The sequence below is a fragment of the Dipodomys ordii genome, unplaced genomic scaffold, assembly GCF_000151885.1.
Source record: "Dipodomys ordii isolate 6190 unplaced genomic scaffold, Dord_2.0 Scaffold90, whole genome shotgun sequence".
Taxonomy (NCBI): domain Eukaryota; kingdom Metazoa; phylum Chordata; class Mammalia; order Rodentia; family Heteromyidae; genus Dipodomys; species Dipodomys ordii.
The window spans coordinates 1,283,092-1,308,983 of NW_012267306.1; the positions used below are offsets into that span (position 1 = coordinate 1,283,092).

A 25,892-nucleotide genomic window follows, 5' to 3' on the forward strand; every position below is an offset into this window, starting at 1 on the left:
TTTTCCTTTTCTTGCCTTGAAGGTTTTTATTACATCACATTAGATTCACATAAGATTAACTGAAATTAAACTTGATTATATACACAGTGCTTAAAATATGTAGTATACACAATGTGTTACATATATTAACAATCAAACTATAACCATACTAATAGTTAATATTACTTAAATATGCATTAAAGGTAAAGGTATATGTTTGTGAATTTAGAAGAGGTATAACAGTACACTAAAACCATTCTGATCACAAATATTCCTAGCATGTTTTTCTAATTTTTACTGCAATCAGATTCTCATATCCTGATGACTACTGTTTTTGTGTTCTTCAACTACAGAGCATCTTTATGACAGTGTGGAGAATGGTCACCTACCACATTGTTCTACATGCTTTCCAACATGTGATTTCTATTATGTATACAATTTTAAACTTTCTTATGATCTTGTTTAAAATATGTGTTTATAAAATGTAGATTCTGTTTTTCTGGTTTGTTCATCTATGATCTGTCTCTCTACCCCCCAAACCTCTAATGTGGATGAATTCCAGGAACCCAGAAATAATATCTAACAAGATCTGAGCAGAGGAAGGAGAGGAATGGCAAATAAACATTTCCCTGAGTTGCTTTAGGAAGATATTCGATCTTCCAATGTGTTCAACAAATGGGTTTAATAATGCACATTTCGGTATAAAACAGTTCACAACAGAAATATTTGCTACTCAGCCCATTTATCCTGGGAATTACACAACATGGACCATTTTCAATAACTCTTTTCATTATAATGATTTCCTCCTGCTCAGTGACAGAGATGTACAAACCAGTTTTGTCTAGAAATGTAATACGTAGAGATACAAATATATTAAAGAAAAATGAAAACATAAACATTTTCATCACTTTGGGTTAGTGTTTCTTGGGGTAATTTAGCCTTTTGAAAACTTTCCAACCAGAATATAAAGTTGTTTTCTATTCTGAATCCATATAACTGGATAGCTTGAAAAAGAAGATTTATTTCAAATGCATGACAGAATACTGGTTAAACCAAACCAAAACCAAACCAAAAGCAAAAAAAAGGCAATTTTACTTTTAGGGAAATTGTTTTTATCTTTTAACTTTGTAACTTAAGTAAGTTGAAGTACCTCTTTAATCCTAAAAATAATATATTTAATATAATTTTGCATTTACATAATATTATATTTTAATATGCCAATTCACTCATATTACATAGAGTAACATTTACTTAATAAAGCCTTTCAATTAGTAAATAGTATGTGTAATTCATTTAATCACTTAATAGTTACCAAAAGAATAGGGCTCAGGTGACTCATGCCTGTAATCCTAGCTACTCAGGAGTCTGAGATCTGAGGATCACGCCTCAATACCAGCCCCGGCAAGAAAGTCCTTGAGACTCCTATCTCCAATAAACCACCAGTAAACCAGAAGTGACGCTGTGGCTCAAAGGGTAGAGTGCTTACCTTGAGCTGAAGAGCCCAGGGACAGTGCCCAAGCCCAGAGTTCAAGCTCCATAACCAACCAAAAAAAAAAGAAAGAAAGAGAAAAAGAATAGGATATTTATAGTACAACAGTAAGAACCAGCTCCCCTAAAAAGTTTTGCAGGCAATAAAATACATGTATGTCTCCATATTACTATGATTAATAGTAATGTGTCATAAAATATTATAACAGACAATAGAGATTCACGATCATTGTTTTACTAGTGTCACAATTTAACACTTAGAATTATATTTTACAAAGTTCCTGTGTGATGATCACATATAGCACTACCCTTATTTACATTTTAAGGCTTTGTGCTTTCAGAAGTTTTTATCATATAATTCTGGGAATATGCTTTTTTTTTTGAGGAGTCCCAATATGTACCCCTGTTGGCTTAGAATTCATGATTCTTCCAAGTACTGAAATCACAGGAGTAGAGCACCAAGCCCAGCATCCTCTGGGAGAGTGCTCATCCACCATGCATGGAAGACATGGTTACATAATAGGTCATTTCCTTCCAGAACTCTGTGAATGACAGTAGAAATGGCTTCAGGAGTAGCAGACAGAAAAGGCTAATGCACAACAGACTGTGTGTGAGAGAGAAGTATAATGAAGAAAGAAAGGCAAAACTTGTGGAAAGAAGGAGGAGTGAGGAAGAGAATGAAGAAAGGAAAGACAGGAAACATGCCTTCATTCAAGAAAAGGAAAAAGAAAAGAAGAGGAAAAGTAGCAGTTAGCAAGTGCTCCAAAGGTGTGGTGGCTGTACCAGTTGGACACGGAGTACTGGATAGTAAATTCTGGGGCCAGATGCCCAGGAACTAGGACTAAAATACTCAGGAGTGACAGCTCTTTTTTCAAGAGGAATATTAGTTAACATGTACTTTCTATGCATCGGTCTCATACAAGTCTTACATTAGTTCCTCAGGGAAAATCCATGAGGCAAGGAAGCTTATTAATTACCAACCCAGACAAAGAAACTGAGACTCAAAGAAGTTAAGCAACTTAACCAGTGACACAAAGCTAAGAAATGACAAAGGCTGGCTTTGAACCAACATAGTCTGTCCCCAGTTACCCTATTCTTAGACACTGTGCTACTATTCTTCATTGGCTCTCACTAGTCATGTGAGATCCTGGAATAATGGAGAACTGAACCTGCCACCTCTAACTTCCCAACTGTTCCTCCATTCTTCATTAGAGGAAAAATAAAGTTTTAAATAAAACTAACATCTGTTGCAAACACATGTAAAGCTAATTTCAAATAATCAAATACTGTTTTATAATCTTAGTAATTGGTCTAATTTTACTTGTGGATTATGAAACGTATTATCCTTAAGCATAATCTTCAAGAATCCCAACTGAAAGCCATGAGATGGATTTCAGGGGTATCATATAAAGTTTATTTTACTACGGACAGTCTTGATGAATAAGCTGCCACGCAGTCAAGGACAGGTTAATTGATAATAGGAGAGTTCATTTCTCCAACAAATATTTATTCAATGCCAATATGTTTGCTCTACTTTGATTAATGTATACTAATAAAAATAAAATAGAAATAAGACAAAAACTGCACAAATATGTTTTTGTGATACAAGTATGTAAAACACAATAAAATTTAAATTAAAAAAGAGTATGTAAAACAAAGTTCCTGCTTTCTTGTAGATTATTTTAAGGAGGTGGGTAAAGGCTGATACTAAAATAAATAAATTAAGCCAATAGTGTGTTAGATGTTGATAAGGAGTAAGACAGAAAAATAAAGTGGGACAAAGTGGATGAAATGTACATAGTAAAATAAAAAAAGAATATCCCTCTGATTATAATGATGGTGGTGGTGGTGGTGGTGGTTGTGGTGTGTGTGTGTGTGTGTGTGTATGTTTTGCTGGAAATTGAACCCCGAGAATTATGCTAGACTAGACAAGAGCTCTACCCCTGAGCTACATCCTCAGCCCCTTTGGATAATGTTTCATTGAGAAGCAAAGGAGTAGGGAAGTCAGGCAGGCAGATGTGTGGATGGACAGCATTTCAACCAGAAGAAAGAAACAGCAAATGCAAAAGCTCAGTAGTGTTATGTTTAGTGGACTTGAAGGGGGCATCAAGGGAGTAGAGGAAACTAAGAGAATAAGGGGCAGAATCATGGTGGACAAGGGGCAGAATACAGAGGGCCCTTTTACTCTGAGAGAAATAGGATGACAGTGGAGAGAAACAGGATGGCCTGTCTTCCTTTTTAAGGATGGAAGGGCAAAGACAGAAACAAGCACTAGTTGGGAAGCTATAGCAATAGAGTAGGTGGCAGACAAAGTTTTATAAAGTATCTCTGTTTGTTAGGCAGGACCAGGAGGAAAACCTGGCAATGAAATGCAAAAGAACATCAAACCAGTAAGTGGCAGAAGTCACATGTCATGACAGCTAAGAGAGGAAGGATTTGGGGAAGGACTGAAAATCAACATTTAGAAGGACAGAACTTAACAATGAGCGGAAATTCATGTGTTCAGTGAAGACATGTGAAAGTCTTACAGCTCATTGCTCCAAGGGCCATCTTTTTTGTTTCCAAGTATTAAACCAGTTTCAGATTTTGCTGAATAATCAAGGTTAAACTTTCCTGTTTTGGATTTAAGTGGCTCCTGCAAGCCTGTGTGAGTCATATTGACTCAGTTTCATGAGGATGCTATACTTTGTGTCCATGCGGTGGAGGAGACCAAGACTATGCAACCCAGAGATGGAGAGCAGAGCAGGGCTGCTGCTCTCCATCAACAAAAATGGTGACTTTTATCTGCCCTGCCAAAGTTCTACAGCATGGAATCCAAGACAGGGAAGAAATAGGTAAGAAAGATGAGACAAGAAGCAGGTGACATTTAAGGGGGAAGATGATGTGCTATTAGATCTCCTATTCAACTAGCACTTCTTGTTCACTGACCTTAGGCTATATATAAAAGTCTTCAGACCCTGCCTACAAGGAGTCCATCATTTTTAATATTCTAATACATACAGTCCTATACATTTTTATAGTACTTCCTAGTAAGAATCAGTGGAACACAAAAGGGTAAGAATTGTGTAGGGATAAAAAAAAAAACTTTGAGGAAAAAGACTGACAAGGAAACATTACAATATAAAAGGACAAGAAACCAAGGAGGTATGGAAGTATACAAGGAAATTTAAAAGGAGGGGGAGTGGGCTAACTCTCCCTTAGTGTTTCTAGGAGAGAGTATAGGATAGGAAATAAAATACTAACCTAACTTAAGAAAATAGGAAAGAAATAGGCATGATAACAAATAGGGAGCAATAACATTTCAAGCAAGAGAACTGGGAGAGTATTGGCAGCTGTGGAAGAGCCTTTAGGTGTAAGGAAAGCAATAAAGCACAGGGTTTTCAAGACAAATATCAGGAAATATTTGGAGTACAGAAACAAGGGGCAGAATAGTTCAGTCTTAGGGTCACATCAAAGCAGTAGGAAAAGAAGAAGGTAAGGAAAAAATGGTGAGGAACAAACTAAAGAGACTGAGTTATACTAGGGTAAGACCTGAACAGAAGATCAGACACAGAAATCTCAGATGAGACAATCCACCCTCTACAGCATTCCTCACATACCCAGGGACACTGATGATTTTGTCAAGGCCCAAGATAATTTGGGTATGTTCTGTTCTAGGGTTGCTTCTCGTGCAATGAGTACATGTTCCAACTCAGCTAAAAAGAAAGACATGTCCATGGAAGGGTTAGTTGTCCTTTAAATGTGAAAGACCAGGACCTGTGATTTTGGGAAAGGTATATTGTTTGCACAGTAATACTTTTTAAGTGTCTGCAATTTTTTTTAATGCACAAAGCAAGCATTATTTGACTCTCAAAACAACCTACTGTAGCAGATTATAGTACCTCTACTTTGCAGTAGGGCTGCTACATGAAATGAAAGAAATTGGGATCTAAAAGGTCACATGCAATGCAGCCAGGCTTCTAATCCATGACTCTATAGTTCTAACTGCCTATATTTCCCTTCTCTGAACATTTAAAGACCTGAAAACCATCCAGATAGCCCGATAGAGTGAAAATAGAGTCAGAACCTCTTCCTCTATGCATGCTTTAGAAATGGCTTTTGATCAGCAACTCTAGAATATCTGATATTACTGGAACTCCTCAAATTCACAGCCCACTACCTTTCGTCCTCCCTCTTACATTCCCTGTCACAGAAGACTGTCTTTCACTGACACTTTTAATGGTTCATAGACATATCTCATCCCCAAATGTAATATGTCATGATACCTTTGAAAAATTCCTGTGATCACCCAAGAGCTCTGATTTGGATATCCTAGGTCTACATGTTCTATTGTAATTTATTTCACATTTTATTAATGATGGTTGGTTGGTTTAGCTTGACCCCTCCCTCTGTATCTCTAAAAAAAACAAAAACAAAACAAACCCTTGATGTTTTCCTGGAAGTGTTCAATTGTCTTTGAATTCTAGAGCATTGTGTTAGAGAAAAACAAATATAATTTACATTTACATTTGAAATCCAGACACCTCTCTGAGTGGTGAGACTTTCAGAATCACATCTTCTGGTATTGCCTGTTTAGGGGATTGGTAGAAACAGATGTGTATTGATGATACTAACATGATGGACAAGATCATAGCATGTTCAAGCTGCAGTAGCTATAGACATCATTCTGTCTAATCATCTCTCTCTTTTTTATTTTATTGACAAGAACTTCAAAGCTCAGGGTTTAAGTTTGTTGCCCAGCCTCACACTTGTCCTTTGTAGCCAATTCAAGATTAAATTTCAGGTCTTCTGACCTGTAGATTAGCAACCAGCTTTATATCTCCATACCTTCCCTTGTAAAGATGAAGTTCTTTGTTGCTTATCTCCAAATCTTCCTGAATAATTAGCAAACCCATTCAATAGGCATTGACGCTGAAGGTCAGAAAGGTTAAAGGGCTGGTCCTTGAGGGTACAGTGAATATCATTGAGAGTGGAAGAACTAGGAATTAAATCATAGGTCTGCAGGCTTAGAAACCAAGGGCTTTATCTTTGAGGATTTAGTCACATAAATATTAAGGACACTGGCAAATAAAGTCAGTAATTTTTGTTTTTCTAAGCTCTGATCTGCAGAGTATCTAATTTAACTTGAGTTAAATATTAAAAGTTAATTTTGAACAAAAAGAGAATCTTTTGGAATTTTGTGAGTAGAGAATGGAGAAATTGATCTAAAAGCACTTTCTTTCAGACAAAAGTGTTCTAGGTGATTTCTGTAACAAGAAGAAATCATTACAGTCTTCCAAAATAACAGGAAGGTTCTTCTTTCCTGTTTAAGCAACTTGCAACATTATTCCTAATGGTTCAAACATTATTCTAGTTATTCAGGACTTATTCTGTCTATTCTGTGTCTGCTTGATTTAGTAACAGCCCTGGGAGTGGACAAGAACTATTGCCGCATTTACTGTCCATGTACTATAGCCAGGAGACACAGCCACGAGTTAGATTCTTGTCACATAAGGCATGATGTATACTGGGGGGGGAGGTGGGGCTGAGAGTGGTTAATAGTAAAGCATCTAGGTTTCAGTGAGGCAGAAAATGAATGACTTCAAGGTACTGGAGAAAAGAAATACATCTACTAGCTGAGGGAATGTTCTTAGGAATTGCTGACCTTTGATGGAAAGATAAGATTTAGAAGAGGATTAAAATGGAGAGACACTGTAGATAGAGAAGACAGGCTTCTGAGCTCCTGAAATTAGCACACAGATCCTTAAATTTCCTTAAACATCTATGCTAGATTACAGAAAAACATTATTCTACTATTTTTCTGAAGGAAACAGAAATCATCTTTATTAGTCTTTGTTCTGTCAACCTCTTCAGGTCAACAGAAGAGGGACTAAAAAGACACAAAGCAAGTTTTGATTGTATTGGATATGAAATATTTCCTACATATTTCCTTACATATGAATAACTTTGAATAAATTTATGGTACAATTTTTAAAAAGTTAGACTCTCTCTTTGATCTGTGGTAGAAGCTCTTTAAAAATTATGCAATTATGTATTTTATTTCTATGCATTCAAACAATTTGCAAAAATTCCCATACTATATTATTTTCAAGAAAAATTCAGAATGAGACATCACTAGATAGCATTGCATGAACATGGACCCACACTCGACACAATTTCATTTAATAAGATAGATTTAATCACATAACAGAAGACACACAGAATCCCATTTACTCTGAATGAATCAGGTTGCCTGCATTTGCCATATCTAGGGCACCAACGTTGAATCTTTTGGCCCCATGACCTCAGCATGTACCTCCTTCTCTTGCTCCTGGCTCCCAAGCCATTCATAGAAGTTTCTCCCTGGGTGGCTTCTTTGTTTCTCCTCTTATATACCAGATCCCACTTCATCATCATTCATCCGCACTATGTTGCACCTTCAGTGCTCAGCTGAATGGTCTAAGACTTATACACACCTTTCAGTTCAACCCAAAGCAGCTGTACAGTCATTAGGCCATCAGTGCAGTCAAGATGTGGATGTTGTTTAAGGAACAAAATGATAGGTGCCAGTAAAAAAAAATGATGTCACCATAAATTGGAAAGAAATGTAGGTATTTCAATGTGATTATCACCCTTTCTTGGAAGTATATTTCCATGGTTACTTTTCTGATTATTCAGAACTCTAATACAGATCTTAAGAAAGGATCTTAAGAGCATGTCTTGAACATGTTATAACAATATGCCAAGAACACACAGGTACTCTCACACAAACACATACACAAAGGAAAAAGAAGATACAGGTGTCTATCAAAAGGAAAAAATTAGAAAAGATGATGACAATTACACAAATATGAACATAGTACTGACATGTTGCACAGAGATAATTATAGAGTAGTAGAAACCATGGAAACAGAATGTTCCAAAAGATAATAATGACTGACTTTTTTTTCTAAAATTTTTATAAGCTACTACTTAATAAGTTTTTCCCCCCTCAGGTACTTACCAAAATCTTTCCAAGTTTCACTGCTCAAATGCAATGTACTAGGCTCTTATGCAACAAATTAAAAAGATAAAAAATCCAGGTCATTTCCAAATCCATTGTAATTTGTTTAGAAACCTAAACTTTAAAACTCATTTAAAGTCCAAAATTTCACAGTTGAAAAGTTGGAAATGTAATTGATTTTTTTTCCTGGAACACTTAGCCGCCTTTCAATATTATAATTTAAGGGAATCATCCCCCTAAATATTTTGGAAATGCCTGAGAAGGGAATAAGAAGGCACTGTGCTATGTTATACTATTTGTATCTAAATTATAGTTTTTCATGGTAATTATCCAACAAAGATAACATTTATACACATCTAATAATCAGGTTAAAAAGTAGGGTAATTCATTCAAAAGTTATTAAACCAGAATGCTTTTATCAAAATAACGAAGAAGATAATTTTATAGGCAAAAATATACATTTATATGGAACTCCAATTAAAATAAATACATAGTTAATTAAAACAAGATTTAATTTCCAAGTTTTTGAAAAAAGTATTTTTGTAAATTTGAATGGCAATATAAATCAGAAATGACCCACAATTGGTTATACATTATGTAATGACTATTTAAAATAAGCTACTCATTTCTTTAACTTGGTTAAAATTATAGACTAGAAATTTAAATTTAACAAAAATTTACAGATATTTGATGTAAAACTGCTCATCCATGAACCTCTCTTATTAAGAAAAATTTTAGCTTGAACTACAACAATAAGAATTAAAACCATAAATTCTAATTTTTTTAATCCTGTATGTTATATGAAATGAAAATTCTGGGTCTTGCCCTTATTCTTGAATGCTGTGATTTCACTCACAGAAAACTCCTAAACAAAATAGTATGACTTTGGTTCATAGTTTATAAACTTTGCACAAATTTTGTTATGATAACCTGTTACCCACAGGGGAAGTTAAACATACACAAAAACAATATGATATTTACTAATTTTACATGATTGAATATAAAACTCCATTGGATCTGAATTTGTTTAGTCAACTGGAATTTAGTATGGACCAAAATCAGAAAAGTGAGCAATTAACATAAAATGTAAGTAATATCAGAAAAAGAAGACACAATCAATTAAAACCTGGTGATTGACAAACAAAATGCAATGAAAATTTATTATTTTTTCTTAACATTCTTCAAGTGATCTAGTAACCTAAAACATGGGATTTTAAACCTAGTATGATTGTTGTCAAATTCAGTAATTAAAAAATACTACCCTCCATAGAAAAGACACTCTTCTGTCAATTTTAAAGGATATTTACAGTTTACTACTTTTAAAACAAATTATTTACTCAAATAAATTATTGCCTTCAAGTGCTGGGTCCTCCAAGCATTTATTGACCATTATTTCTAGATTATATAAGCATGATAATTACTAGCAAGTAAAACTTGTTTTAAAAGCTTTGATAAGAATGTGGAAGGATGGGGGGAAAGATGGTGGGGGTGATTGATTGATCAAGATGCATTGATCAAGATGCATTGTACTCATAATCTGACTTCTGGTATTGAAATCCTTTTTATCTAACTACTTAAAAACTAAATATTTTTACTAAGCATTAGCAAGTAATGAACAATTATTAAAACAAAGGATTCCCATTTGTGTCTACAGCTTAAAGTCCAATGAGTGATTTGTAGTGATTCAATACTTTATGTGAATATAAAATCAAATAACCTACTTTCTTAAGACTATAATATGAATGGAATTATAAACAACTACAACCAGAAGTTTTGTTCAAAAACTGAATATTTACTTTAGAAGAGATATTCTTAAACAAAAAATGTATTTTCTAAATTATTTTAAGCTTGCAGACTCATTTACTTTTATTGCTTAAGAAAAATTATTAAAATGCACTTGGAAAATGTTTGCTAGTGGAACTGCATCCATTTTTCTTTTCCTAACTTTACTTCACATTGTGATATAGAATTAATTTTATAAAGGCAAAATTTTTATATATTATAAAATTAGTAACATGTTTTAATTCAAAAGGCAATAATTTACAGAAATAATATTTCCAAAGAATTTTGTGGGGTTTTTCTACAAAGTATTGAAATTTTTTTTCAGTTAAAAAAATTTTGCTTTAAGGTGTTTAGAAGCATTTCAAGTATTCTAGATTTTTGGAAAACATTGAATTCTTTACAAAAGACAGTTATGTTTAACTTTTACTCCATTGTAAAAATAAAAAGTCTTAAGGACTTTTTCCCCCTTCCAAAATCTCATTTTCACCTGAAATAATTGTATTCAGTTGATCTCAGCAGGTAAAGCATACATTCTTACAAGGTTTCACATTTCAAAATTTCAATAACACATTCAGACCAAGCCCTCCTCTTTGTGTGTGTGCGCGTTTGTCCATCAGCTTGCAGTTCTGTTATTTACACTAAATTTTAGTCTTCTGTAGCTCCCCAGAAATACCTTAGTGAATCCTCAGCAGTTACTAACCACTTAATAATTGTGACCCCGCCAAGCCCCTTCAAGTAGATCGTTAACCACAAGAGTGCCTGACAGTTTCCAAACCGTATCCTCGGTCCAAAAAGGAAAAGATAGGGCTTTGTGAGGCCGAAAGGAAGCGAAGGAAAACAAAACAAATGTAGCTCAAGCTGAAAGTGAAAAGTGCTTGGACAGATTAGTATTTTCTTTTCTGCGAGGCACCCTGCCAAGCTCTTTGCCCCCCCCCCAACACAGAAGAGTTCTTTCTTTCTTTTTTGTCCGATTTTTCTTTTCTGTTTCTTGGAAAGTGTTGCTATCTGTCCCTCCCACCGGTCCTTCATAATTATTGTTGTTGTTTTCTTTATTTCTTTCTCATCTGCACACATCACAGGCTGCTGATACACCCTCCGCCTCATCCTGTCAAAACCCCAACTCTGGGCGCCCCTGGGTGTTGAACCTCTGCCGGTTTGGGTCCACACATCCCACTCTCTCCCTTTCACGCCACTCACTGGAGTCGTGGGATCCCCCACCCCAGCTGCGGTGAAAACCGGAAATTTTCTCTTACACCGTCCCCCCACCCCCGCCGCCCTGCTCAGCCCCCCATTCGCCGCGGATCGCCTGGGAGCTGGGAAGCTCGGAGCACGGCCGGGGCTCGGCCGCCTCTCCCCTCTCTCCGGAAGACTTTAATTTGCACACTTGCTTGCCACCCCGCCGGCCCAGAGCACCCCCCCCCCCCACGGGCCCCCGCTGCCGGGTGGGTCTCTGGCAAAGTCGGCTTTCGGGTCCCCTCCCCCGGTGCGCCGCGCGGCCGCCCCTGCAGCCTCCCCACTTCGGGCCCCCGAGCCCCGGCCGGAGCCCCGAGGCCCCCGACCGCCCCCAGCGCAGCGCGGGCGGCGCCCTCCGCCGTCCCTCCGCCCTCCGCCGCTGTGCCCACCCCCTCGCGGCCGAGAGCGCCGCGGCCGGGTCCCCAGTCTCGTTACCTGCTCCGCGCGCGTTGGACACGTGCGGAGCCGGACTGACACTCGCCGCCGCTCTCCGGAGGCTCGGCGCCACTGGGCCCCGCAGGTAAGAAGCTACGGATTTGACTCGGGTGGGTGGACTTTCAGGGTAGGGGTCTGGGGGGACATCTGGAGGCTTGCCAGGAATGGAGACAAGGGTGGAGGGGGTAAGTACTGGAGTGGGGGGGCTGTATGTCCTCAGAATCGGCTTTGATTAACCCCTTAGGAGCCGAGACAGGGTTGGTTACGGGCGGGGGGCATTTTGGGGGAGCTTAGAGGAATCTTTTCTAATGCGGGGAGAGAGGGGTACCCACATCAGGGACATCCTCTCCCCCACTTCGCCCAACACCCAGGTCCTGTGCCAGCTCCCACATGTCCGTGCGCACAAACACCCACACATACAGTTCTCATCTAGCTTCTCCGAACAGAACTTGGACTCCACTTGGACATTCGCGTAATCATTCACATTGAGGTTTAAATTGTACCGTCTCCGGAGACCCCATGCTTGAAAACGTGTTTCCGTGCCCCCTGTTCCTTTCCCTCCCCCCCCCGCCCCCTAGAAAGCTCGCTCTGCAGCTTTTGGAGGTGTGGGTGTGGGCTCCATCTTCCCCACTGTGAAATAAAAGTTAACGCAGGCTTCCTGCTGGCAACCCCCGCGGGCGTGTTCTGCCCCGCCGAGAGCTCGCCGCCCGCCGGTCCCCAGGCTCGAAGCCCCGCGAGGACGCACGTTTGCTTTAGTTCCCGAGTTTATTTTTGTATTGTTTCAACTCTCAAGAGTTCAAAATGCACGCCCCGCAGTGATCCGTTCCCGGCCCCGCGGCGCGCCCGTCCGTGTGCACGTGGACACATGTGCGTGTGCGCACACGCGGGAGTCGCGGTCCCCGGGGCGGCCTCTCCATGCAGCGCTGGTGGCGACCCTCGCGGGGCTCGGCGAGGCTTGGGGAGAGGCACATGAAGGATTTCATTGAGTGTGAAGACAGAGAGCAGAGACAGAAAGCAGAAGGAGGCGGCTGCAGCCTTTGTAGTCGCGGAGGAATGCGGAAATGTTGAAGCACTATGTCAAACTTTTTTGAAATGGGGTCAAGTCACATTCAGCCAGCGTGGGAAAGCAACAACAACAACAAAAAAAAGTGGAGGAGAGGGGGGGAAAAGGCATTGCTGCTCCGATTTCCCCGCGCCGCCGAAGCGGACCATCCCGGGGGCGCGCGGGAGGGGGGGAGGGGGCGGGTGCGGGGCCGGGCGGGGGCCGCGGGCGCAGCTCCCTGCGGGGGTGGGACGTCCCTGACGCTTCCTTCGCTTGGGAGAGGGGCGGGGGGGGGGGGCTGGACTGGAGCGAGAGGGGGAGGGCGGCGTCGAGAGGGGCGGGCTGGGCGACCGCCGGCGGTTTCCCCGCTACCTGTGTGGCCCACGACCTGGCTCAGACCCCGGGGCAAGCTCCGGGGGGCTCTTTTCTCGGCTTTTAAGGGAAGTTCTGAAAGGAGCGAGTGTGGGCGGCTCTGCCCACGCTGCGGTCCGCTGCGTCCGCACCCGGCGGGGGTCGCGCCTTGGGTGTTTTGGTTCCCTCCCCCCCCCATCTCTTTTCCTTCCTGCCAGAAGATCAGCGGGCCAGCGGTTGCGGGGCAGGTAATTTCGAGGTGTCCCGAGGGACTCGCGGCTGTGGGGGTGGGAACTTGTCTAGGTTCTGGGTAGCCACTGAATGGGTAGGGTACGTGAGGGTACCCCCCCGTTACCCCCACACACACCGGCGCTTTGTTGTGCAGAAGGGGTGAGGGGGTGCCGACTGCACCACCAGACCTGGCCCTCTAGCCCACGGGGCAGCTGATAACGCCACCTCCGCTCCCTAGGTCGGGGCGCCGCTGGCACTGGATAGAAGTTCTCCAGACCTCCCCCAACAGAGCCCCTCTTTTTATCACCTTTACTCACCCCTCCCCCTTTTAAGGGAGGTTGCGCGTTGACAAGGTTTCAGTCAGTTGAAAACTTAACAAGATGAGTCACGGTTATGCTATCTTGCTCCTGAAGTTATTCTTTAATGACACGGCCAGCCAGCATGTGTCAGACACTACTTTCCCCTCACCCTGGTGGGATCCCTTGGGGAGGGGGACTTACCCGCCCCCCCCTCGAGTCGCCCACCCTCTAGCCTCGGTCCTCCCCTACCAGATGGCTTGTCTTGCCTGGGTTTCCACTAGGGAGGTCCTCGGAGTCGGAGGAAGAATTCCGTTTCCCACCAAAGACTCCTTCTCCCCCCCCCCAAAAAAAAGACCATTTGTATGTGCGGAGCCCTTTTTAAATGTCTGCTCATAGAAAAACTGAAAGTAGAAAGAAAGGAAGCAATTTCCGAGCAGATGTCTGACCACCCCTTCTCGCACACTCCCAGCATCGGGTTACAAGGTCCCAGGAGCCCCCACCCACATTCTGCGGGCCCCACACGGGCGAACCTCCCAAGTCCCTTCCCACCAGATTGCGCACGACCTTTGAATGCCCATCCCCACCCCACCCCCGACCCTCCTTCTGCCGGCCGGTCCGGGCCCCTGGGAACTAGGCTCTCCCTCCCCTTACCCCCCGCGGGGCAACAATGATATAGGTATAAATATGAAGCCGTGACATTGACGTGCCCGGCGCCTCCCCTCCCCCGCGCTCCCGGCACACTCTGGGCCGCTCGGCACGCCCCCTCCCGTCCCGCTGCGTCCCGCGCGGCGCTCATCCCCGAGGGGCCCCTGCAGCCTCCGCGCGAAGACGGGCTCCAGCCCGGCGAGGGAACGAAAAGTAACTTGGCCTTTTCTCGGAGAAACTGGGGAGGAATCGGCGTCGGGGGAAGAGGAGGGTAGCGATGGGGGCTCGGGGAAGGGGGAGCTGGAGGAGGGAAGTCCGGAGGAACCCCCGTGGATAGCTAGCTCCGGGGATGTCTGATGGCACTTTCTTCTCGTCTTCCCCGTCTCGTCTTTTAGGTGCTAAGATTGCGGACCGAGGCGCGTCCGGGCAGATTATGTGATCGCCTCCGTGTCGGGGTGGAGGACTTCGCTTCGGGGAGGGAAGAGGAGGGATCGGCGGTTCGCTCCTCTCCGGCGGCGCGGCGCGGCGCAGCGACTCGGCTAGGCGGAGTTTCGCGGCCGCCGCACCACAGTCGAGCCAGGCGAGCCGGCGGGGAGGTCGCTCCATCCAGTCCCGGCGGCCACGAAAGCCCCGGCACCGGAGCGCCGGAGCGGGCAGGGCGAAGGCCGGGGGGGACCGAGGGAACGAAGGAGCGAGCCGGCGATTGCACCCCCCGCCGACCCCAGCGACGCAGCGCCGGGCGGCATGGAGAAGGAAGGGCTGAGCCGGGCGGACCAGCAGTACGAGTGCGTGGCGGAGATCGGGGAGGGCGCCTATGGCAAGGTGTTCAAGGCCCGCGACCTGAAGAACGGAGGTCGGTTCGTGGCACTGAAGCGCGTGCGGGTGCAGACGGGCGAGGAGGGCATGCCGCTCTCCACCATCCGCGAGGTGGCGGTGCTGAGACACCTGGAGACCTTCGAACACCCCAACGTGGTCAGGTAAGGAGGGAGGACCGCGCCGTGCCCTCGGGGGAAGCGGGCTGGGGCGTGGGGGGGGGGGTGGGCCGATCCTCGGGTCCAGAAAGGTGCCAGGCAGGGGTCGGCCTGGAAGGCCCTGCGCGATCTATTAACCAGACAAGATGAGAGTGAGTTTTATCCACAGAGCCCTGAGCCAGAACCAGTGACCTTGCCAGCAGAGCAAACAACAACAAAAAACAAACCACAGAGGAAAAAAAAAACTTGCTTCTTTACCGCTGAGCTACTCCCAAGTACTTTCTCTCTACTGTCCTTTAGGAGTCCTGGAGAGCTGGGTTCTTTTGGAGACAAAATCCAGCCAGCCTAAAACAGGTTCCACCAGCTCCTTGTACATATATAGATAGATAGATACACATATGTATGTATATACATGTACATATATACATATATGTATATATTTCTGCCTTTGGAGGACTTCATGAGACTGAGAATGAGTGAGGAGGTAACAGGTTGTGTGATAATTAGAAGGGAATTTTAAGGGTCGAGCCTAATATAAATCAGGTTTAAGAAAATGTAGAACATGTCAGTCCTACTCAGTTTCTTTTTATCAAAGTCGCCAAATAACGATTTCTGATGGTCTAAGGAGTTGGTGATGCTTGGTGTCAAATGCCGTTTTAAAAAATGTCAAAGTCAAGCATGGTGATGCATGTCTGTAATCCCAGCTCTTGGGAGGCTTAGGCAGGAGAGTTTAAAGCCAGCCTTGGCCACACACATTGGGAGACCCTATCTCAGAAGAAAAAAATAAAATTGGACTGGGTAAGTGATACTGGGCCAGCTTCCTAAGCATAAGGCTCTCCCAGTACTATCAGGTGGGGGGAAATGTCTTGCAAAAGTGTCACCTGTTGGTATTACTTCATGACCCTATGCTGACAGAGTCTTTAGACTTCTATTAAGGGTTAGATGTGAATCTAGGATGTGGCCTCTTTAGATTCTAAATGTCCTGCCCTGGCTTTCCCAGTTATGCAAGTGGGTAGGCAATGCAGTATTCCTAACTTTCTCCTGTGTAGTAACCAGTATTAAAAGAAAGTGTTTGTGATTTAGGATAATGATGTTTTCTTAGTGATCCTGGAATTTCCCCATTGTGTGTGGTTGTGTCATCCTTTTCTTTCTTAAACCAATGCATAGCTACATAGCTTGAAATCAAAAAGGAATGCAGAGAAACTTGTACACACTGAGTTGTGATTTTTAACCTTTTTGGGCTCTTAATGTGTGGGAGAAAGGAGATTTGGAGGATCATCTCCCTTTTTTCTTGTCCATCTAGGGATTCTGTTCGACAAATACGTGCCTACTGTGTGCTCTGTGGATGAAACTATGTAAATAAGCATGGCTAAATATTTTTGTAAAAAGTCAAAACAGTTTAACATTAGTCATCAAAATGGAGAGACCCAGGACTGACCTTTGAAATACCAAGCCCTCTACAGAACCAAGAGAGACCAAGTATCTTCAAAATCTTCCTGGGAGGTTTTAACTTGTCTCCTTATCCTAGGCTGGGTGATTTGTGAGATGCTTTGTTACCAGCACAGTCAGACTGAGGCTAGAAGGCAGCAGAGAATCATAAGTACATAAATAGAGTAATAAAGGGTTGGAAAGATATGACCCCATTAGCCTATACTTAAGGCAGAAAAATGAGATTGGGAGAATAGTGTTCTAGAAGATGGAAGTTTATGTAAAAGCATTAGTTTACCTTTTGTGTCTCTGTGTGTGCTTGTTGAAAAACAACAAAAACTTTGGGAAGGAGGGTCTTCCCAAAAGGGAAGGGAGGGAAAAAAGCAAACGTTCAATTCACCAGACTTAGTTCTTTTCCCAGAGCAATCACAGAAGCTCTTCCCAAAGAATGACTTTCAGCACTTGAATTTTAAGACCGAAGTTGCTTTTTTTTTTTGTCGGTCGTGGGGCTTGAACTCTGGGCCTGGGCGCTGTCCCTCATCTCTTCAGCTCAAGGCGAGCGCTCTACCACTTGAGCTACAGCGCCACTTCCAGTTTTCTGGTGGTTTATTGGAGATAGGAGTCTCAGGTCTCTCCTGCCTGTGCTCGCTTTGAGGCGTGATCCTCAGATCTCAGCCTCCTGAGTAGTTAGGATTACAGGCGTGAGCCACAAGCGCCCGGCCGAAGTTTTTGTTTTATTTTTGTTACCTGTAAAAGATCCTATTGAGAGTGATTATCAGGTATACAAATTAAAATATAAAATTAAATAATGTTTTTCTAATAGACTGTATAATACTGTCACAAAGCCCAATTAGGAAAGTTGTGCCATTGTGTTGGGTTCCGTTGGTTGATCCTCTTGAGATGGGTGATCTTTAGAGATGTTGAAGTTGACATGGATTCTCAACTGTGAATTATACAAGGCTCTACAATGAACTGAAGAAAAAGGCATCATTCTCTGTAATTGTTTTTTACCTGAAGTGAGGTAATGATGATACCTATCTTGTAGAGTTTGTAAACTTAAAAGTACTTCAAGTATCTTGAATATTTGTATTTCAGCAGATTAGTGGGACTCTTGCCTTCCAGTTCCTAAGAAGGCATCAGTTTTTCTGACTTTTTTTTTAAATCTTGTCCAGCTTATTTTATTTAGTATAATGTCCTCATGATCCATCCATGTTGATAAAAACAACAGTATTCCTTTTAAAAAGGTGAAGGTATATGTCCAGTAGTTGGATTTCTGTATTATACTGTAGTTTGGCTTTTAACATTTGGGGGTACCTCCATACCAATTGACATTCTTGTATTTTCTTGCCAGTTTATCTTTTTTTTTAATTTAATTTAATTTTATTTGTGAACATACTGTACAGAGGGGTTACAATTGCATGGGCAGGATAATGCGTACATTTCTTACCAAGCATTGCAGCCTCCTCCTTTGTTTACCCTTCACATCACTTCCCAGCCTCCCCCCTCCCCCCTTTTCTGACTTTTTATATAGAATACATGATATTAAAACTCAGACACTTCAGGCTTTAGAAATAATGAAGCTACTTGAGAATAATTAGCCTGAGGTTTGTCCCCCCCCCAAAAAAAAACTCCAAGCAAACTCCAAAACACATTAGTCAGAAGTTGTGAAATTAGTGACACTTGAAGTTATTGATGAGATTACCCTCAAGAGCTGAATACCTCCATTCTCTCTTGGTTTCCTTCCTGTTTCTTCTCTTCTGCCTCTGCCTTGGGACAACCACTGCCCCCCTTAACTTGCTTGGGTCATATTAGGAATTTCTGATTTACAGGTTTGCTAAGATTTTTTTTTCAAAGTTAGGAAATAAGTGAGAAATGACAACAGTTCCTTCAAGTGTCAGATTTGAACCCCAGACCTGTCGTTGTTGTCCATAGGATAAGTTTTGTAGTTGTATGCCTGGTTTATTCAAAGTTGTTTGGAAGGGCAGATGCCTTTTTAAGTGCCTTCAAGTTATAAGTAATTGATGATAATTATAGGGTTTCCCCACAGATAGTTAAACCTTAAGCTTGAAAGAACACAATAAACATATTAGTTTTATTTTTTAAGTTTTAAGGTTTTAATTTTGAAAGACTTACTATAAAAGCTTACTTGAGTTGTTGGCCCAGGCACTGTGTGCATGCACAGAGATGATGATTTGAAATTCTTGCTTACCTGCATGTGATATCTCCCAGGCACAGGCTTGACCAGCCAAATAGTGTCTGAAATGTAAATTTACTTTTATTTTACAGTTGTTAATCTTGAATTCAGAAGACTTTGCCAAAATCAGACTTCAGTATGAACAAGCGTTGGAGTTTCTGCACTCCATGAATGAGTTCTGTTTTCTATCCTGAACTAAAACACATAGAGAGAAATAAAACATAATAACAAGTTTTGTCAGGAGTGCATTTATTCACCAGCTGTTTATAGGGGCCTATTATGCTGTCAGACAACCTGAAGATAACAAGCTGGGATAGAGGACTGAGCAAGTCAGAATTAGTAGCTACACTTGTATGATATACCTTGTTATAGGATGAGTTGCTTTTTTCTCTTTAACAGTTCATTTGTCTTTATTTCAGTTGCCTTTATTTCAGTCAAACCAGTTTTATAGAGCAATTTAGTTTGCAATAGTTTAGTTACCAGGAATTTGACGGTTGAGTAGGCAAGATACCTAAATGTTAATAAGAATCACATGCTTTTTGAAGATTAAATTTCACCTTTAGGACATACATAATGACCTGTACAAGAAGTCATTCACATGGAACTATGTATAAGAATATTGGATGGGAGAAAATGATCAGAGATGACATTGATGAAGTTGCATTGTACTTATAAACTGACATTTTGAATTGAAACTCCTTTGTACAACTACTTAAAGATAATTTAAAAGTAAAAAAAAAATAAGAGCATTTGCTCCATGTATTCAACACATATTTAGAAAAGACTTCATCTCTAAAAGCCACAGGGTTGGGAGTGCTGGAGAAATACAAATCACTCACTCCTAGCAACTCCCTCAAGTGGTTTCCCAACGTTAGAAGGAATAATATTATCATAAAATTTTAGACATGAAAGTATCATATGCCTAAGTGAAATATAGATAAAGGATTAAATTTATTAGAATATCAGTGAAAGTAATTCAAGTGCAAAAACTGATTCTGTAAATGAATGGTTTAAACTATCAGTGAGTAATATATGCTTTCTAAAGGTCTAAATATGTTAAATTTTTACTAGAATATGCAGTTAATACTTTAAAAATCAAAGAAACAGAAAAGTTAGATGGTTCAGTGATTATTTAGGGACTTGTAATTTTCTCTTTAAACAGCAATATGCAGAATGAAAGGAGAGTACAGTTATGATTTCTCTAGAAAAACTTATAAGATAGAAAAATTTGGCTCTGTATGGAAGCCAGGTCTTCAGGTAGGTAGTTCATGGAGATCCTTACAAAGAAAGGTTGTCTTGTGGATTAGTAATACACTATGTATGGCCTGTTTTAGTGAATGCAGGAATAACTTATTTAAAAGTCAATACGTTAATAATTATGTTCCTTCGTTCTGAAGAGTTCCTTGAAAAGTCTCCAATTTATCAGGATTTATTAGCAAACAAATATTTTTTCAATGTTATTCTATTTTTACCTTGTTCCTACAGAAGAACTTGGTAATTCTGAATGTATATCTTTGTGGTTGTATCCTTTTTTATGTAACATCATCATGACAGTTTTACAAATTCTCTATAGAGTCAGGGGGAAAAACAGACTCTAAGAGGGGAATATTTAAATTTAAAATTTGGGAGGTACTTTCCTATGTAAAAAAGTGCTATATGTAGACTAAGTGGAAGGTTTGCTAAGCATAAATGATAATGCCAAGTGCTGGTGACTCATACGTGTTTTCCTAGCTACTCAGGAGGCTGAGATCTGAGGATCAAGTTCAAAGCCAGCCGGAGCAGGAAAGGTCATGAGATTCTTATCTCCAATAAACCACTCAGAAAACTGGAAGTGGCACTTTCTGTGGCTCAAGTGATAGAGCGCTAGCTTTGAACTGAAGAGCTGAGGGACAGAGTTCAAGCCCCATGACTGACAAAAAAAAAGAATAAATGATATCAATTCAAGAAACTTCTGAATTGTGCCGTATACCCTACTGAAGCCTTGTGTTTTAAAAAGATGTTTATACTATGAAATTGTGCTTTTAAAGAACTTGGGTTATAACTATAACCATTTAAGCTAAGTAGTAATATAGTAATATAATTAAGCAGTTCATCAGTATTTATTTTGGATAACAATAGAAAAAATGTAATATTTGGTACTTGTCTGATGAATGAAATATTACATAAATTGGATTTAGTACTTAATGAAATGAATACAATAATAATTAAGCTAAAACAGCATAACACGTAAGTCAATACATTTTGCCCAGGTTTTTGAGGAACTGTTGCTGTTTCTTGTAAATTTCAGATGAGCTTCTCTGTCTTCCTAGGAAGTGATCAATTATGAACTTCCTAATGTTGCAGAAAACACGGTAAAGATGAAATCTGGGCCCAGGTAACAGAAGGAACAAGTGTGCTTGTGTGATCTTGGGCATTGTCCACTATCTAGGAGGCAGCATTGGAAATGGACACCTGAAGTTGATTATTAGCCTTCTTTTAAAGGCCAGCATTTGTGTGGTGATTCATAATGGGGCACACTGGCCAGCAGCCAGCAAGGATTTTTATAAGATACATTGGGTAGTTGCTTTGCATTATCACCAGTTTGCTGCTGTCACTGACTTTTTGTTTTACCAGCTGCACATAGCTACTTTCACCTGACAAGTAAGGAAGGACACCATGAGGCATGTGGCAAGAATCCTTGCAAGTGTAAACTTGCTACCTGGAGGTCCATCTGAGATAATAAAAACATTTGAGATAAGATACTAAGTATTGCCAACATATTCTTTGCCTGTAATAGTTTGCCTAAAGTTTTTAGCAACAACTGACTTTGTAGCCATCTTAGAATCACAGTATGAGAATTTTATAATTAGATGGGTCCTAGATTTAATCTAAGTAGCTGTGGTTCATTTATGAGCCATGAGATTTTTTTTTAAAACGTGTTTTTACTCATTGGTTTTATTTTCAAGCTATATGCATCATAGACATGAAATGACTGGAGATAGTTAATGTTCAGGAAGGTTTATGAACCTCATTAGCAGGACAGGATGACTAATGGTAATTGCATACCAAAAGCCTCCCTTAAGATGTAAACATATTTTCAGTTTAAATGACAATGTTTGCTGACCTGTGAACAAGGACTGTGCCTTTTATATACATGAATAATAATATGAAGTTTACAACCATTGATAGGCCAATGTAAGTTTCCTGAATGAATGAATGAAGTAGACTAGATTAGCATTAGTAATTGATTAGTAATTGTTGGGAGAGTTTTAAGTGACAAAGGTCATATTAAAATGTTTAGCTGTACTCCCATAAATTCACACCTGTAAATTCTAGCTGTACACAGGATGAGATCTGAAGATTTCGGTTTGAAGCCAGTCTAGGCAGCAAAGTCCAAAAAACTTATCTCCAGTTGACCACCAAAATGCAAGAAGTTGAACTATGACTCAAGTTTTAGAGCAATAGATTTGAGGGAAGAAGCTCAGGGACAGAGCCCAGACTGAATTCACATCCCAGGACCAGCGCGCGCGCGCACACACACACACACACACACACACACACACACGAATGTTCAAATACATATTCCTATTTAAAAATTTTCTTCAGTTTAGTCTTCAGTACACATGTTGATTTTACTGGTATTTTTTTTATATTTTCTTTGCATGTGCTTGTTGCATGTATGCTAAACATGTATGCTACAGGCAAATAGACTCATCCATTTCCCCTAGATGTCCTTCTTGACATCCACCTCTGTGACTTTAATTTGGACTGATCTCATGATATGCACTTGATGCCCCTCCCCGTACCACTCATTACAAATGTTGAAATGCTACCCATCATTCAGGGTCAACATTTTGTGCCACCTTCTTGGTAAGATCCTCAATACCTTTTTGAGGTACATTTCTGCTTTCTTGGAAACCCTACAACTTTGGACCTGTTATATGGGTACTTAATATATTTCTTTTTTTTATATTAATTCTGTTATATAAAATATATTAACCTCCTCCCACCTACAACTTTTTTTTTTTTTTTGGTTGGTCGTGGGGCTTGAACTCTGGGCCTGGGCGCTGTCCCTCAGCTCTTCAGCTCAAGGCGAGCGCTCTACCACTTGAGCTACAGCGCCACTTCCGCTTTTCTGGTGTTTTATTGGAGATAGGAGTCTCACGGCGGTCTCTCCTGCCCGGGCTGGCTTTGAACCGCGATCCTCAGTTCTCAGCCTCCTGAGTAGCTAGGATTACAGGCGTGAGCCACCAGCGCCCGGCTCCACCTACAACTTTTCATTTCCCATTATAAAGCTCCTAAGTCCTAATGTCTTGGGATCATGTCTGTTGTTTACACCCTATATCCAGAACAATAAAATGAAGAAATAGCAAATGGATAAAATAGTAGAAAAGAAGTCTAGTTATTAAGGAGGGGACCATATGGGTTATTTCCATTACATGAGAGAATGCTAATATTAGGGAATGTCAAATAAAGAGAGAGAACAGATTTGTATATTGGATTACACTTACTAGATTTCCTGGGAAATGACTTTAAAAATGCTGAAAAAGTTTCCTTTTTGTTTTACTGCTGTTTCTATAGTTTATATTAAACTGAGTTTTAAAGTTCAAGCAAGTCATTCCCATAGTTAACTGTACAGTCAGACTTGATTTATATACTGTGAAGAAGATATTAATGTTAGGAAATGAGCACATATTCAGCAAAAGTAGAAAGTGATTTGAACATTTTAAAATGGAAGAATGTAAAGTCTCATGAATTCAGTTGCCTGAATTCTTTGACATTTGTTTTTTGCCCCATTAATATTAATTTCTTTGGCTTTCTATAGTGGAAAAACTGTTAGAGCAGAATTAAGTAAAACCTTCCTAGTAATTTCCAAAAGGTGATGATTCTGGATTCCATCCAGGCCTTGTCTTCTTCTCTTCTACATGATTTGTGTACAGAGAATTTGGATTTCACCTTGACATACAGATAGATTGAGTTAGGAAGTTCTTCACCAATGAGACTAATTCCAGTTCCTCAAGACACACATGATATATCTGCACACACTAGTTCATGGACATGCAAACTTCTTCCCAAAAGAAGAAAGTGTTGTCTTATCTTGTTCCTCCATGTATCTCAAACATTTGGCATGGTTCTCAGAATTTGTAGCCCAGAATGAGTAGCTGTGAGTGAATATATTCCATCTAGGAATTCAAGTTTAATTTTTGTGGGGGTCAGGAATGGATAATGATGACTTTACATATGTAGAGTTTCTAGTATTAAGTATTTTTTAGCATTGGGCATATTTAATTCTTTTGCTAAATGTGACTTAGGTCAAAAAGTGTTTGACATTGAAATGTTCATCCCATTTTCTTCACCTAACAGGAGGCCTGGAATTTGTTTTAAAATGAAATATAAATGCAGTAAGACTGGATTATGAGTTACTCACTTGGTGAAGTTACGGAGTTTCAGTGTACTACCCTGTCTCCATATGTTCCAAAATTTTTGTAATAGTAAGTTTAAGAAATGTACAGGCTAATGAACGAGGATTTGGGAGACTTGATTCCATCCTACTTATTATCTTTGTGGTGTAGGTAAATTCCCAATATCTCTAGGCTGCTATTTTCCATAATAAAGAAGGAAATTATTTTAACACTTTGAATCTTAGGTTTCTGTGACCAATGGAATTATTAATACAACAATCACATATTTTATATATGAAGGGTATTATTATTTTTTTTGGTCGGTCGTGGGTCTTGAACTCTGGGCCTGGGCACTGTCCCTGTGCTCTTCAGCTCAAGGCGAGTGCTCTACCACTTGAGCCACAGCGCCACTTCTGGTTTTCTAGTGGTTTTATTGGAGATAAGAGTATCACAGACTTTCTTGCCCAGGCTGGCTTTGAATTGTGATCCTCAGCTCAGCCTCCTGAGTAGCTAAGATTACAGGCGTGAGCCACTGGCGCCTGGCTGAAGGGTATTATTTAACAAAACTAATTCCTGCCTTCAAGAGGCTTATAGAATTTATGGAAGAAACTGAGATGTACATAGATATACATATTAATTTTTGGTAATGTTTACTGTAATTTTTCCATCCCATAGGAATGGAGCTAATATTTCCAAACAGATGTGTATTAAATTATAGCAATTATATAGTAAAAGATCTTTCTTCTGGGCATTGGAAATTGGTGTTAGGTTTATCCCATGTTGCATCCTATTAATGGATTTGTGTGTGTATATGTGTAGGAGAAGTTGTGGACCAAGTGCATCTGACAACACATGGGAGCTGGATGGGTTGTTTTATATTTCAGTTTTTAAAGCAACTCTTAGACAAGGGAGATGCTTTACTGTTCTTTAAATTTGAAAGTTTCCATGGAACTATTCATCTTTATGACCCACATTGGAATTTCTCCTTGCTCTCTAAGGATATTTCTAGTACATAACTGCTTTGTATCATTTAAAGTTTTGCTCCATGTACTCTGTGTTTAAATCTTTAAGAAGTTCTAGCTGCAGCAAGGAAACCATACTCTTTCAGGAGCAGCAATCTCCAGGGAATCCTCTCTTTTTCTTTGCTTCCTTTTATTACAAATAATCTCATAATTTCTGTGTTTTGTATTCCTGATAGTTGGTGTAAATCCTTTACTTTTCCTAGAATGCTCTTCTTTTAGAAGGCATCAAAATATAATATTGGAAACATCAATACTCTTCATCAACAGAACAAGAAAAACGAGCATTTCAAGGGCAGACTTTAAGGTAATTGGATATGACCGATTCATTTGAAAATATTTAGCAAAAACCAAAAGACTGAGTAGTTTTAAGTTGGAAACTTTAAATGATATAATATACAGCCCCAATCATATAAAATTACTTAGAGAAGT

At 40.5% G+C, this 25,892-nt stretch overlaps 1 protein-coding gene across 3 annotated transcripts in view; it reads left to right on the plus strand.

The window, feature by feature from the left end:
• Positions 1 to 11,899: 11,899 nt before the first annotated feature.
• Cdk6 (cyclin-dependent kinase 6) overlaps positions 11,900 to 25,892 on the plus strand; it is a 186,438-nt gene continuing 172,445 nt past the window's right edge. Inside the window, exons 1-2 of one of the 3 annotated variants that reach the window (XM_013026013.1) lie at positions 11,900 to 11,984; positions 14,863 to 15,444. In XM_013026013.1, coding sequence (XP_012881467.1) covers positions 15,212 to 15,444 — 233 coding nt within the window. In that variant the 5' untranslated portion in view covers positions 11,900 to 11,984; positions 14,863 to 15,211. Of the gene's footprint in view, positions 11,985 to 13,521; positions 13,541 to 14,654; positions 14,739 to 14,862; positions 15,445 to 25,892 lie in introns of those variants that run through there. The other 2 variants (XM_013026015.1, XM_013026014.1) reach the window with 2 other exon arrangements.